General features: G+C 40.3%; 1 protein-coding gene across 1 annotated transcript in view; it reads right to left on the bottom strand.

The window, feature by feature from the left end:
* The window catches only part of SLC6A4 (solute carrier family 6 (neurotransmitter transporter), member 4), a 12,290-nt gene extending 2,262 nt beyond the window's left edge, over positions 1–10,028 (bottom strand). Inside the window, exons 1-11 of the mRNA XM_010292442.1 lie at positions 9,553–10,028; positions 8,670–8,804; positions 7,892–8,111; positions 7,330–7,468; positions 6,825–6,959; positions 4,840–4,943; positions 4,005–4,132; positions 3,524–3,636; positions 2,619–2,750; positions 1,381–1,480; positions 909–1,009 (exon numbers count right to left, since the gene is read on the bottom strand). Coding sequence (XP_010290744.1) covers positions 909–1,009; positions 1,381–1,480; positions 2,619–2,750; positions 3,524–3,636; positions 4,005–4,132; positions 4,840–4,943; positions 6,825–6,959; positions 7,330–7,468; positions 7,892–8,111; positions 8,670–8,804; positions 9,553–10,015 — 1,770 coding nt within the window. The 5' untranslated portion in view covers positions 10,016–10,028. The remainder of the gene's footprint in view (positions 1–908; positions 1,010–1,380; positions 1,481–2,618; positions 2,751–3,523; positions 3,637–4,004; positions 4,133–4,839; positions 4,944–6,824; positions 6,960–7,329; positions 7,469–7,891; positions 8,112–8,669; positions 8,805–9,552) is intronic.
* Between the last annotated feature and the right edge of the window lie 3,609 nt (positions 10,029–13,637).

The following is a 13,637-nucleotide window of genomic DNA, read 5'->3' on the forward strand; positions in this document are numbered from 1 at the left end:
TCTGGGCTTTTCCTTAGTTTAGTTTAGTTTAGTTTCCACAGAGAATACAAATAGCTCTGCCTAGTAACCACATCACCAGAGCTGTATTCCTCTCTGTTTGTTTTACTGTTTTAGGATCACAAAGTGGACAGTAGTATAAAAATTACTTGTGGTGTCACACTTTTATTTATAGCCTTCTCTTCCCTTCTTTTTCTAGGAATACTAAAATGAAAATCTGTTAACTATGCATTGATCATTGCAAGTGTTTTGAATTAATTCTGTAGGTCTTAAATCTACATTCTGTGCTTCATAAACTCCATCTTGACCTGCTCTGCTCCCACTAAGGCTAGTAACAATGAAAGATAGCGTGAACTAATTTTGGATCAGGAAATGAACACTTTATGTTAAAATGTTATCAATAATAGTGCCAACTCAAACATTGGGACGGTATTTCCAATTCTGAATTATAGATTTATAAAGGTCACAATTAACTGTTGTAAATTTTAAGTGGAATATTCTAAAGTTGTCAGTCAGCGGTTGCTGAGACAGTATATTTACTTATCTTGATTTTACCTCCCCAGGCAGTAAGATTCATCATCATCTTTTATTGCTTCATTTTGCTGAGGTAAATATAAAGCAACAAAACAAAGTAACTTTGTTCAGCAGAGGGAAGGAGGGGAGTTGTTCAGAACCCAGTCTTATTTAGCTAGCTCATCTACAAAAATCCTTAAAATAGCCATTTAGTAACAAAACCTTGCAGCATTGTATTGGATTTTTCACTAATTGAGCCTTTTTTGTTTAACAAAAATTGTTACTAGAGAACTTCACAAGAAAATTCTGTAATTAAGCTTTTAGAAGTCTAAGGACTTGTTCATTGTTCAATGGTAATTTTCTTGTGCTGGAAAGAAAAAGCTGTAAAGAAAACTCACCAGAAGGAAGATGGGACTAATTGCTACCCAGCAAACTCTCCAGTACCAGCCTGGGGTAAAGCCTAACATTTCTTTCACATCATTGCAAAACTGGGTGATGCCTGTGGAGACAAGTAGGAAGGAGGTGGTGACAGCAGATACAAGTTCTTCTAAGTAGATGCACAGCGTTTTGTATACACAGCAAATAAATTCAGAATCCATCATGAAAGACTGTTTTGTTCGTATAGCTCTTAACTATATTAAATCCTTAATTATCCTGAATTACAGCTCTTGTTAATTAGATGTCACTGTACTTCTGTCAGAGAACAATTAATAATAATTCTCACAGATTTTGGTAATCAGTGAGTTTGTAATAAGGTTTTGTAAACCTTTCCGGGGACATCAGTGATCTTGTCTGTAGAAACAGAGGAAATGCTACGCCACAGCAGCTCAGGAGTTTGGGTCAGCGTTGTCAGCGTGGCAGTAGACATACCGTAGAACCAGGCCACAGCGACTGCTTCCAGAAACACGACTGTTAGGACAGCTGGACCAGTGGCATATTCTTCAAACAGCTTTACCACATATGCGCCTCCCTAGAAAGGAGATCATATTGTCAGTGAACCAGCGATCCAGTGATGGGAATCCTGTAATACTGTTGTTTATTACTGCCTTCATCTGGACCAGAGCCCCCACAGACGGGCGATTCAGTCAGTTCTGTTGCTGTGTGGCTGTTCCTGCCAGTGAAATCTGCTCGCTCTCTGTGAACATACTTCACCAGTGAAGTGGGGCTGCCATGCAGAAAAGCTAAAACTGAATCTACTGGCAGTTCTAGCTGGATTTTAAAGTATAAATTAAAATTTTAAAATCGGTGGGGTTTGGCGGGATGGCTTCTTGTGTGCCTTCTGTGATAGCATCTTTCTCCAGCCTGAGTCATAGTTACTGAGCAGGAAACAAATAAGGTGTTACTCTTCTTTCCATTTGGGATCTAGAATCAGATGAAGGAAGAGAGCATTGTGTCTTGGAGAGGAACGAAGTCTCCTTTTACAGCAAATGCTGTAAATGAGTAGGAAGCTGCACATGAATGAGCAAGTGGAGTGAAATGTGACAGGGCAGCCAAGTATTTTTTCTTTGTAATTTATGATCATTACACTCATAATTCAAAATGTTCCTAGCTTTGAAACTGAAATCCCACAAGCCCCCCAGGGACTCCTTGGTGTGACTGATCATGATTTCTGGCCTTGTTTGATGAGGAAGATCCTAGAAATGAATTGCTAGAAATTTTTTGAGAACAGCGACAGTCAATTACAGCATTTTCTAGCAGATAATTTTTTGATCATTCTTTCTTTAATTCAAAACACATTTCAAATATTGGGAAAATTAAAATAGGAATTCACATTATTTTTAAACATGGAGCTTTTGAGAACAAGTAACCATGTACAAAATGTGGAAGGTTGCTTACCGATTCAGCAGCTGGAGCTACGGCTGCATCATTTATGATGTGTAGCACATTAGAGTTCTGCTGAATTGCAATAGGATCATTTTGCAACACATTTCCTAGTGAGAGATACTGTTCACATTCATTCCAAATACAGATTTCTAATGCATAAAGAAAACAGGCTGGAGATTTAATATGATGCCTTGAAACTCTCTTCAAAGAATACTGCCCTCTCCAAGATGTCATTTGCAGGAAGCTGCCAGTAAGGAAAGCCAAGGAATTGGTAAAGTACTTACAAATGTCAGGGTTGCTAATGACCCCAAAAAGCAAATGATGGTCAGCCCCAGGACAAACAATTCCCTGCGTTTGCTCCAGACATGGGGGAATTCATCCAGTACTCCAGTAATCACTCCCTCTAGTCCTGCAAACTGAAAAGTATGGAAAAATCACTAGAAAATAGAGTGCGGCTTTACCTGCTTAAAGTATGTTTCAATGTTTAAAGGAGCTTTAAAACATTGAAACGTGGGTGCTTTTTCTGCCTGTAGAGTTGGTGTGACTGTTGTTTAGAAAGTCTTTCTTCAGAACTTCTTAAGGTGTTCTTTTTCTGAGTCTTCACATATCTGTAGGAAGTGCCTATCACCCAAAGTACTACGTTACAAGTAGTAGGATGCTGATAAGTGGTAGGTGGCTCAGTAGAACCAAGATTGTGAAATGAGCTGAGTTTAGCCTTCCTGGAAGGAGCTGATTCTCAATGTGTAAAAACAGGCGTACATGGCAAGTTTCTACAACATCTTTTTGCAGTGCTGTTGATAAGGCCACCTCTAGTTCCCATCTTTTAAATCCAATTAGTGTGAAAAAATTCCAGAATTTAATAATAGCTTTGTAAATTTACAAGTACAAGAGAGAAGGAGCCTGGAAGGCTGCATTCAACCAGGAGTTTATGAATCAAGTGCTTTGGTTGTGTTTCCAGGTCTGTTACTGATTGTCACAGTATGACACTGACAAATAATTTAATTTTATTTAAGCCTATTTTGGTCAAATTTAGAGTAAGAGTAGTTGCTGTCTTACAGAAGGCACATGGAGATGCCAGTACTGCTTTAAACCTTTAGTGATGGTGCCATATTTGTAATTCTGTTTCTTTTGATGTTTGCAGGGGTAAGGCCATACACCAAATATCTGAGAGGGCATAGTGTCTACTCACCGTGCTGTCTAATCCCAGTGTGAGTAACATCAGGAAAAAGATGATGGCAAAGAAGGTGGAAGCAGGCATGTTTGCAATGGCTTCAGCATATGTAATGAAGAGAAGGCTGGGTCCTGGTATTAGAATGGAGAATTGGGGATAACGGTTAGTGCAGTATGGCTGCGAGGATGACAGGCTGATTCACTCTACCACATTGTCTCCCAGGGGAAAACACCTCCCCCCAGGCTTATTTTGCAGTGTGCAGTTACCACCACATCTGTGAAGTCGCATGCAATGTGACTTCTATATGCTGTCTTTATGGAATAATTTTTTAGCAGTATTGTATATTTATAACAGTGCCCTTATCATAAAGTAAATCAGTATCCTGAATTATATACTAAACATTTTGCATAATTTGGGCTGTTCTCAATCTAGATGATAGTACACAAATATATTCTATCTTAGAAGCAATTTGAGAGATGTGAACAAAAAGTTGGCCTACCAGTGTCTTTGGCAACCTCGGATACGTCTTCATTCCTCATCTCAGCCATGTATCCCAGCACAGTGAAAATGACAAATCCAGACACAAAACTAGTCACACAGTTCACGGTACTGGTAACCAGAGCATCTCTGCAACAGAAGACCTAACTCATATCAGGGAATCAGCATCTGCTAGAAAGTAACTCACTCCATCCGGTAGTAAAGTATCCTGATCTGGATAGACTCCTACAAAAACTAGGGGAATAAAATGAAAAGAACAAGCAGCTGATTTGAACGAAAGAAAAAAAAACCAAACCATGACTACTTCTTCAACTTCAAACAGATGCTGTAACATTAGTCTGACACTGGATTGAATGCTGGATGTGTACTGGTGTTTTAAATAGTAGCAATTACTATAGGAATATTAAAGAATTGAGAATTCTATTTTACAAGTTATAAATAGATTTATTTTTTTAAGTAACAAGGAAACAACTATAGATTACCTTTCAGCTCAAGACTCTAAAAATCATTTCCTAACTGACTGCTGGGATTAAATAAATTATAATGTGACTGTTTGGCAGGGGTTTAGTCCATTTTATTGCGGCAGGTTTCTAGACCTTAGACTCCCTGTAATTGGTAGAGATCCTCTGTCTTCAGGGTAGGCACAACAGAGAAGAAATGTTTTAGATTGCAGGTTCTTTCAATAAGGACTTTTGTTCTGTTATGCTTCCACCTGATTTGTATGTACACAGGTCTGACGATTCAGTGCCTTTCACCAACACTGTGTTTCTTTTTTGTAAATACCCACAGTTATTTTTTTAAACTCAGTTTTATGTATAGAAGAGGGTAGAACTCACTGGTAACAGTTGTTACGGAATTTGTTGTAGCTGGCATAAGCCAATAGGACCCCGAAACCTGGACCGAGGGAGAAAAAAATCTGAGCTGCCGCATCCACCCAAACCTGAAAAATATTGAAGATCAAGAAAAAAATGACATGAAACAGAACGAATGAGTTTGGCATACTCAGAATATCACATAGCCCTACAAAACCATGTTTCACTAGGCTGCCTCTATTCTACTCCTGGACTAACAAAACATTTTGTTAGGAGAGCATGCTGAAATTTGAATATTATACATCTGTGAGAGCTGTAAATATCCACTATAATTTTAGTGCCTGTGCTGTGTTTATTATATCTCTTTACACTATTTTAAGTACTCACTGGCAGTTTAACTTCTGACAGCATCTTGAATTAATTCACAGTGATTTGCCTGTAATCAGTTTAACACAAATTATGTTATGTATAGGGAGTGTTCTATCCATGATTTTGCAGTGGGCTTGGCCCAACTCCCTCCCGTGTGTGCTGTGGAATAGTCCTGTGTTTGGCTGTGTGTCCTCCAGGCTAAGTAGTGGATGATTGCTGCTTAGACTTTCCCTAGACTTAATGGCAATACATGACAGTGTGGATACGGTTCTAGTCCTTAGGACTCAATTCAGCTTTGTTGTAGCCATAACAGATGCAAGTGTGATGATCTTGTTATGAAAAGCCTGTTGTACTTGAAAAGTGGCCACAGCCTTAATGAGTAGTGTTCCTAAAGTACAATATCAGTTCTCTTTCTGAAGGTGAAAGTCCTCATTCATTTATCCTCTTTTGATTGAAACATGGAGTTCATTACAACTCATTTCTAATATTCTCTTCCATCGTATGAGGCCATCCTGTATCATCCACAGACAGAGCTCTGTCATCGTCCAGCACAGATTGCAATCTGCTGTCCTCACTTCAGATACATCCAATACAATATCAATGCCCTTTATTGCTTTTTCAGAAGATATGGTCCCTTATTGGAGATGCTGCTTTATCAGAGACTGGTGTCTTTTCATTTCCTCTTCATTCGAAATTCTCCATATCAGCTGGGCAGCAGCAGACTTGCAAACATTAGAATTTTTAATCTTTGTATTTGTAGTATTTATTGCTTTGGGGTTTTTCCATCACCCTCCTCACTAGACACTTTCATAGGCAGTAAAGTGCGTGCAGCCTTGAGCCTGATGGACTACTTGTCATCCAGAGTTCAAAGCTGAATCGGATACTGGAATGCTTGGGGTTTGTTGGTTAGCTCAGTCTTATAGAATCATATTCCTCCTTTCTTTTCAAATCCTGGTGGTGTATGCAGGCCTGATTGATTCCTTCTCCACATGCACTTGCATGCATTACTGAGTCATGTTTTAGTTGGTGGCTACAGAGACTCTCCTCGGGCTTATCTGCCAAAGCTTGCCACAGCGTGGAGATCTGAAGTTTCAACTAGTCACCTGCACTCTTTAAATACAGGCAAGCAACTGCAGACACCATTGGATTGTGGAAAAGCCTGCCTAGGTGTACAGTGATCCCCTCACAGCCAAAATAACTGCAGCTAAACCAGTTGTTAGGGCTTAGTAAATTTAAGTTGCTCAGTGTGACTGTCATAGGTAAAGGATTTTGTTGCAGTGTAGCAGCAATCATGGCTTCTTGCTCAATGTCAGGCTGTTCACCATTTTCCTGGCAAAAACTTGTTTGGTCACTCGTTTTCTTTCTAATCGTATCACTGATTCTGTTCAACCCTGTATGGGAACCCTACTATTAGCTCAAGCTAAATTGATGGTGGGACTTTAATCTTTAAAAAAAATCTTTATAATTATGGAAAAAATAGCGTAACTGTTTAAACAAGAGCATGAAGTCAGGCTTTTAAGTCCATGCTAAGACATCTGTTTAATCATGCTCTATGCTGAAAAGAGACTTTCAGGTATATACATGCTGTTATACATGCTGATAGGCTAAAAGCAAGTCTCTACCCTTTTATGTTTTTTTACCTCAGTGGCCAGGAGTTTCTGCCAGTCAGGTTTCAAATAGTAGAGGACACCTCTCCAGGCTCCAGGCAAAGTAGCACCTCTCACTAGCAGGATAGAGAGTATGATGTAAGGGAATGTGGCTGTCACCCATACCACCTGTGAGGGAAAACAGTGAGATAGCACTTGCCATGGGTGGAAAGTTAACAGGTGATAATGAGTTAAACGAATGATAACTCTTAGCATTTATAACATCTTCACATGAACTTCTCAGAAGGTCTGTAAAGAGGCAGTTTGCACGTGTATGCCCATGCTTTCTCTTGGCAGGGTTCTTGTCCAGAGGACAGTGGCATAACTTACTGTTGTTATGTATTACTTGGATAACAGTAGCAGTAAGTGCTTCCCAAATACATGAGCCTAATAATGTCTGTCACAAAGACAGTCTGAGATAATTCTGTCAAATTAAGTCTTTCAGAACTGCTGATAGACTATACTGTACCAAGTGGACTTGTCTCGCTTTTGCATTCACCTTGCCAGACGTTTTGACCCCTTTCCAGATGCTGAAGTATACAATGGTGAAGATTAACAATAAACAGAGGGTCAACTGCCAGCTAATGCCCCCCAGGTCATCCAGCCCATTGGACCTGTGCACCTGTAGAACGTGGCGGCTGAAAGAGGAAAGAAAAACACAGTATAGATTTTTTTTTTTTGATAAATACTTTTTGTTAAGTGCCCTTTGAACAGTCCCATACTGTGGTCTGAGCACTACAAGTAGTCCTGAGTCTTTGATAGTAGCCTTCAGAGTTATGATATTTTGGATTTTTTTTTTTAATTAAAAGCTTTATATTAATGGTACACCCGTGATGATAAATGATAAGTGATGACAGCTGACAGTGGTTGGGAACCTCTGATCTAAAATACAAAGTACTCTCCCATACACCCTAAGCTTACAGACGCCTACAAGTATTTGATTATTTGGAAAGTTCAGAAAAGGACCATTAATAAACAGCCCTGCTCCCCCTCCAAAGAAAAGCTTGCTACATGTTCCACCATTCTCTCTAATATTACTGTCCTCACTTACATGCACTTACGTATAAAATTCTTCTGCGGGAGAGATGGAGTGCGGGGACCAGCTGACGTTGTCCTTGCTGAAGTAGTTAGTGCAGTTGCCTGTGTTCCAAGCATTTGTGCAGCTGGTCCATGGCAGCTCCGCCGTGAAGGAGGATACGAGGTAGTAAAAGGCCCAAGCCATAATGGTGTTGTAGTAGGAGGCTACGTAAAGATCTATTATACAGATGGCAAAGCCAATTCCTAGTAAGGCAGGAAATAATTACATGAAGTGAGCATAAGCTTTAGGCCAAAAAAAAGGAATTAGTTATCACATCAACTACAATTAGTAACTGTCTAAGGCAGCTCTACAGGAGGTACACATACCCTCTCAAGTGTTTACTGGAATTTCTTGTGGCTTTGGAAACAGTGAGGCTCTGATTCCAGAAAAGCATCCTTAATCAAGACAGAACATCCTTATATAATTTTGCCTTGGATTCAGTAATGCTGCACTTTATTAATAACATTTTTTGTTTGTTTTTTTTTTTAATACATTTTCATGCTTGGGTCAGAAAAAGTGGACTGGCCTCTACCTAATCCATTTGCGACTTGCACATTGTATGTGTATACGAGAGTACACACAATCATCTGCAGGTGTACATAAAGTTTTATGAAAGCTGTCTTTGTAAAGCCAAAATCTTGTGTAGAACAAGCCTTACTTTGTTTTATGAGAATTTTTTTTTTTTCAGAAATTTCATCTTTTTAGGAAAATCTTCCAGTTATTCAGAAAGACCCTAGTAATTTTCCATTTCCCTTCTTTACCTTTGAATATAGGACATATTTTTCTCCAAATTGAAATACACCCATTCCTGTGGTACTGTCCTAATGCTAGTTCCATATAGAAGAGAGGAATCCCTCCAAAGATGGCCATAATTGTGTAAGGAATGAGGAATGCTCCTGCAAGAAAGCAAGCAGATGATTATAATTCTTCAAAGGACTTCTCTTCCAACAGTATCAGCACTCCGTAAACAACAGTTCTTTCTATCCCACAGGGAAAATGCATATCCCCTTCCTAGACCGTGTGCCACGCTGAATTACCATGGGCTTTCTCATAAGAGTAACTACTCAGCAGTGTGAATAAGAAGCAACACTCAGGCCAAACTTCTCACATTTCTGTAACAAGTATACATAGGATTCACCAAGACTGAACTAGCTACAACGGACACAATTGTGAGATGGGCTAAAGATAAAATAATTCATTTCTTCAGTAAAATGCATTTGTTACATCAGGGAGCCAAAAGTCCTTTCCAAGATCTCCTTGATTAGATTTGTATTTTGGCTGATATGTCAGTGAATCCAAGACTTTGCATTCCTGATGATTTGGTTTTGACATGTTGGTTTACCTGATTTTAAAATACTCCTTGGGACAGGGACTGGGTCTTTTCTCTTGGAAGGTGGTTCTGCACCTAACTGGCTCTCAGCTTCTAGTTGTACTGATTTTTTAGATCTTGCAAAATAGTTTATCTTCCATGTTAATGTGTCTAGTTATCCCATCCCAGTATTTAGTTTTCCAGTCTGCTTGAAAAGTAAGTAATTTCCCCGTGGTCATTTGTTACATATGATATTAAAATAAGCCACTGAACTCATCTATTTATAAGCAAGGAAGTTCAGCATTAAGGAACAGCATACAGAACTAGTTACTGACCTCCTCCGTTTTGATAGCATATATAAGGAAATCTCCATACGTTTCCCAGATCCACTGCATATCCAATGACAGAGAGTAGAAAGTCCATTTTTTTACTCCAAGTCTCTCTGTCTTCTAGCTCCATCAGCTGCTGTTGGACTTCTGCTCCACAGGTGGTAGAAGTGGTGGTTGTAGTGGTGGTTGTGGCTGCTGGGGCAGTGCACTGGGCATCTTCCACCTCTCCCATTCCGTTGCAGGGAACAGAGCTCTGAACCCCCGAATAACCGTTTGAGATCTGAGCTGCCTCCACTTTACCTCCCTGGCTGGGATGGACTTTATTGCCATCCTCCACTAGCCGTAGGGCAGATTTAGGGTTCCTGACCAGGAGTCCGTTCTCTTTACAGTCTTCTCCTTCGTTACAGTCCAGGATGTCTTTCTTGGAAGTCAGCAGCTCAGTCTCATTGCTTGTTGCTTTTTTCTCCATTTTTCCCAGATTGGTCCTGATCACTTGCAGATCGACAGCAGCACAGAGTCCCCTTGTGGCTTGTCTTCCCACGCTTTTATTCCCAGTGTATTCCCAGCACTTTTAGAATTCCTCTTCCATATTTAAATCCATCAGATTGAAGGCACAAACACCATCTAAGAAATGAAAAATAGTAAAAAAAAAATCCATTACAGGGCTTACTGATGCTGGTAACTTTCAAGTTACAACTGACAGATTCTGTGATTAAAGTAGTTTTGGAAGTAATTAACCATCACAGCATGCAGTGTGAATCATTGAGCAGATAATCCATTTGGGATTTTACACAGAGAAAGGAAGGAAGCAATCATCCTCTTCGACAGCGGAAGTCGGTGTACCTGGCTTATAACCTCAGGCAGATTTGCTGGACTTTGTGCATTGTTGGACGACTCACAGGCAGTCACATTCCTGCTGTCTTCTGGTACCACGTTCTCCCTCTGAACACTGGTTTCACACCCAGGGAGGTTGTGGGACTCCCAGTTTGCAAAAATGAGGGCACAGTTTAGCGTGGCTTGTATTTTCATTTTCATAAGTTCATCCTGTGACTTCTACTGGCAATTTCTAGATTCACCCAGTATGAAGGGAAAAGAATTAATTAAACAAATATGAGATAACAATGGATATACAAATTACATTTCATGACCACCTTTCTTCAGAAATCCCAGTGTCTGCTATGTTTAACAGCAGACCTAGAAGGCTTAAACAAAAATTTAGAAAAGTATTTAAATTGCAATGTTTTTGCATCAACTAACTTTTGAGGCTCAGTCAACACTAATAACAAGGGAAAAAAGATCAGGAAACTTCAGGCTGATTGTTTTGAGTAAGAACTAACACGTGGGTCTAACGGCCAAATTGTTTTATTTAATTCCTTGGAGAAATAAAGGCATCTTTTATTCTGTTTGGATATGCTACCACTGTGGTTCCAGCCTTGGGAAGGGTAATGGGCACTACTCCTGTGCTACTGTCCACCGCCAGCAAAAAACCAGGCACTGGGAGAATCCTTGGCTTTACCTTTCATATGTGCTGGATGTGTAAACCATGGGAAATAAACCATCCCAAAATAAAAAAAAGAAAAAAAGTATAAAACAATTAACTTTTCCTTCAGAACAAAAAGAATAGAAAAAGAATTATGATCCAGTGGGTCATGTTTTGTTTTCTGCTCATTTTTTCAGGTAATGTAAGTGCCCAGCTGCCTTTATGCAACAAAATCTTGAAATAAGAGCTGATGCTTGGTGCTGTAAATTCCTGGGGTATTAACCTTGCTTTACAGCTTGCGAAGCGTTACACAATCTACACGATGCCACCACAGATTAAGTTGTTATAATTACATCTAATTTTTCCTTTTCAAAGCGTTTTACCACAGTGAATATCATTGTCACATCCTAGCAGAATAAGCATTATTTCACTTTTAACTGTTGGAAAAACTAAAGCAGAGAGGGGATATTATTTACACATTGCTAGAATTTGCTCATTACCAGAGCTATTTAACAGTTTGTTAAACCTCTTCCCGAACATTTATCAGTGCTAGCAGAAAGAGAAGGAAAGTTATCGAGCTGCAGAGCAAACAGGAGAATGTTCTCGAGATAAAAGTCTCTTGAAGGTGGTGGTTGTAACTTTCAGAAATCTCTAGTTCTTCACACTGACATTCTGTCTTTACCCAGATAACGTTCTTTTCATCATAGAGCAAGCAGTGCAACATTAGTGCTGAATTCTTACAAGAGAGTATTTTGCTACCATTACTTAGTCATCCACAAAGACTGAAACATCTTCAGAGTTCCAGAGAAAAATACTACGGCAAAGAACAAGAGTTTCTGTTTTACCTGCAAGACTATAAATTATAAACTGAGTGTCTTTGGAGTCCGAAACCTTCGAAATGTCCCAAAAGAGCTTGTTAGATGAAAACAGTCCTACCACCACTGGTGGCAACGTAAAAATCCTAGGAAAGGCCACAGCCAATCCTTGCCTTGTATAGAGCATGTTAAATATAAGGTAGGGATATGGAAAAGTAACCTGAGCCCTTTTGGACTTTACACCGCTTACTCATAAATGGGAAAGCAGTAAAGGATGTTGATTTAACTGCATTATCTCGTGAGAGTAAATTTTCCATACCTGAGACAAACGCTTACTGCATTTGTAAAACCCTTTATTTCCGCACATAGATCACAGAATCACTAGGTTGGAAAGGACCTTCAAGATCATCAAGTCCAACCATTAATCCAGCGCCACCATGTCCCCTAAACCATGTCCTGAAGCGCCACATCCACACGTTTCTTGACCACTTCCAGAGATGGCGACTCCACCACCTCCCTGGGCAGCCTGTTCCAATGCCTGACCACTCTCTCAGTGAAGACATTTTTCCTAATATCCAGTCTAAACCTCCCCTGGCGCAACTTGAGGCCATTTCCTCTTGTCCTATCCCTAGTTACTTGGGAGAAGAGACCAACCCCCACCTCACCACAACCCCCTTTCAGGTAGTTGTAGAGAGCGATAAGGTCTCCCTCAGCCTCCTCTTCTCCAGACTGAACACCCCCAGTTCCCTCGTAGATACTTCTTGGCACTTTCTTTACTGAGGTCGTTGAATGTATTGTTGATTTCCTGGATCTGTGACAATCAAGATAGTTGTCTTATCTAGATCTAAGCTCCTCCTGGTCTTCTGCAGACCACAGGAAAAAAATACCATGTTATTTGAAATATTTTTGTAGAGCCTTCAGTAGTTTGAGCCTCAAATATGCAAAATGATGTGTGAACTTTCAGGGCCCTCAGCTGGAATTTGAACTATTCCTTTCTGAAAGAGAATTACAGTTGGTCAGCTACCCTGGGAAAGCTCTGGAGTGACGGACTACTACAGCTATGCCATGGTGTTCACAGTGGCACAGTTGGCACACGAAAACAGAACAGTTACAGAATCAGAAGATTTCATTACGCTGTAAAAAACTGTGGCAGAACGTACTTTCCCCCCCTCAAAAAATGTCTGAAGGAATTGTAACCACTGCAAACAGTGTAAACAGCTGCAGAACTAGAGCTCTTGAGGTTGAGAAGTACGCTAGGACCACGAGAAGATATCCAGGGGAAGGTTACACTAATAGTGAAGGATTTTGCCCGTGTCAGCCTCCACTTCATCTCTCTGCACCGATCTCTCTCAGCTACAGGTGCTAGAATGATGATAGGGAATGATATAAGAAATGGCAGTTTATTACCTATCTTCAGTCTGAGCTGTTGCAAAGGTTGCTCTTGCGTAAATACACACTGGCTTCTTATCACCACTAGAATTGGCTACGGAAGAAAAAAAAAAGAAAAGAAAAAGAAAGATAGCTGTGCCTTCCTTTTGGTCTGTTTTGTAGATGTGACTTTGCTCCTTTGAGAGGCTGCAAGCGTCCACGCCTTTTCTCTCTCCGGTAGCTCCGAGCAGAGATTATTCTAAAGGGCAGTTTTCTCCCTAATGCCGTGTTGTCCGGGAGCAAGTGAAAGGTGCCGCGCTGCCAGCCCTGTAAACCGCGCTCCTCCTCACGCAAAGAGGGACTGCAGAGGAGTGACCCTCGCTCCGCTCTGGGGAAGCACCCTGTACCAAGCCGCGTGTCCTCCACAA

This window comes from Phaethon lepturus, unplaced genomic scaffold, assembly GCF_000687285.1.
Source record: "Phaethon lepturus isolate BGI_N335 unplaced genomic scaffold, ASM68728v1 scaffold44388, whole genome shotgun sequence".
In the NCBI taxonomy this organism is placed as follows: domain Eukaryota; kingdom Metazoa; phylum Chordata; class Aves; order Phaethontiformes; family Phaethontidae; genus Phaethon; species Phaethon lepturus.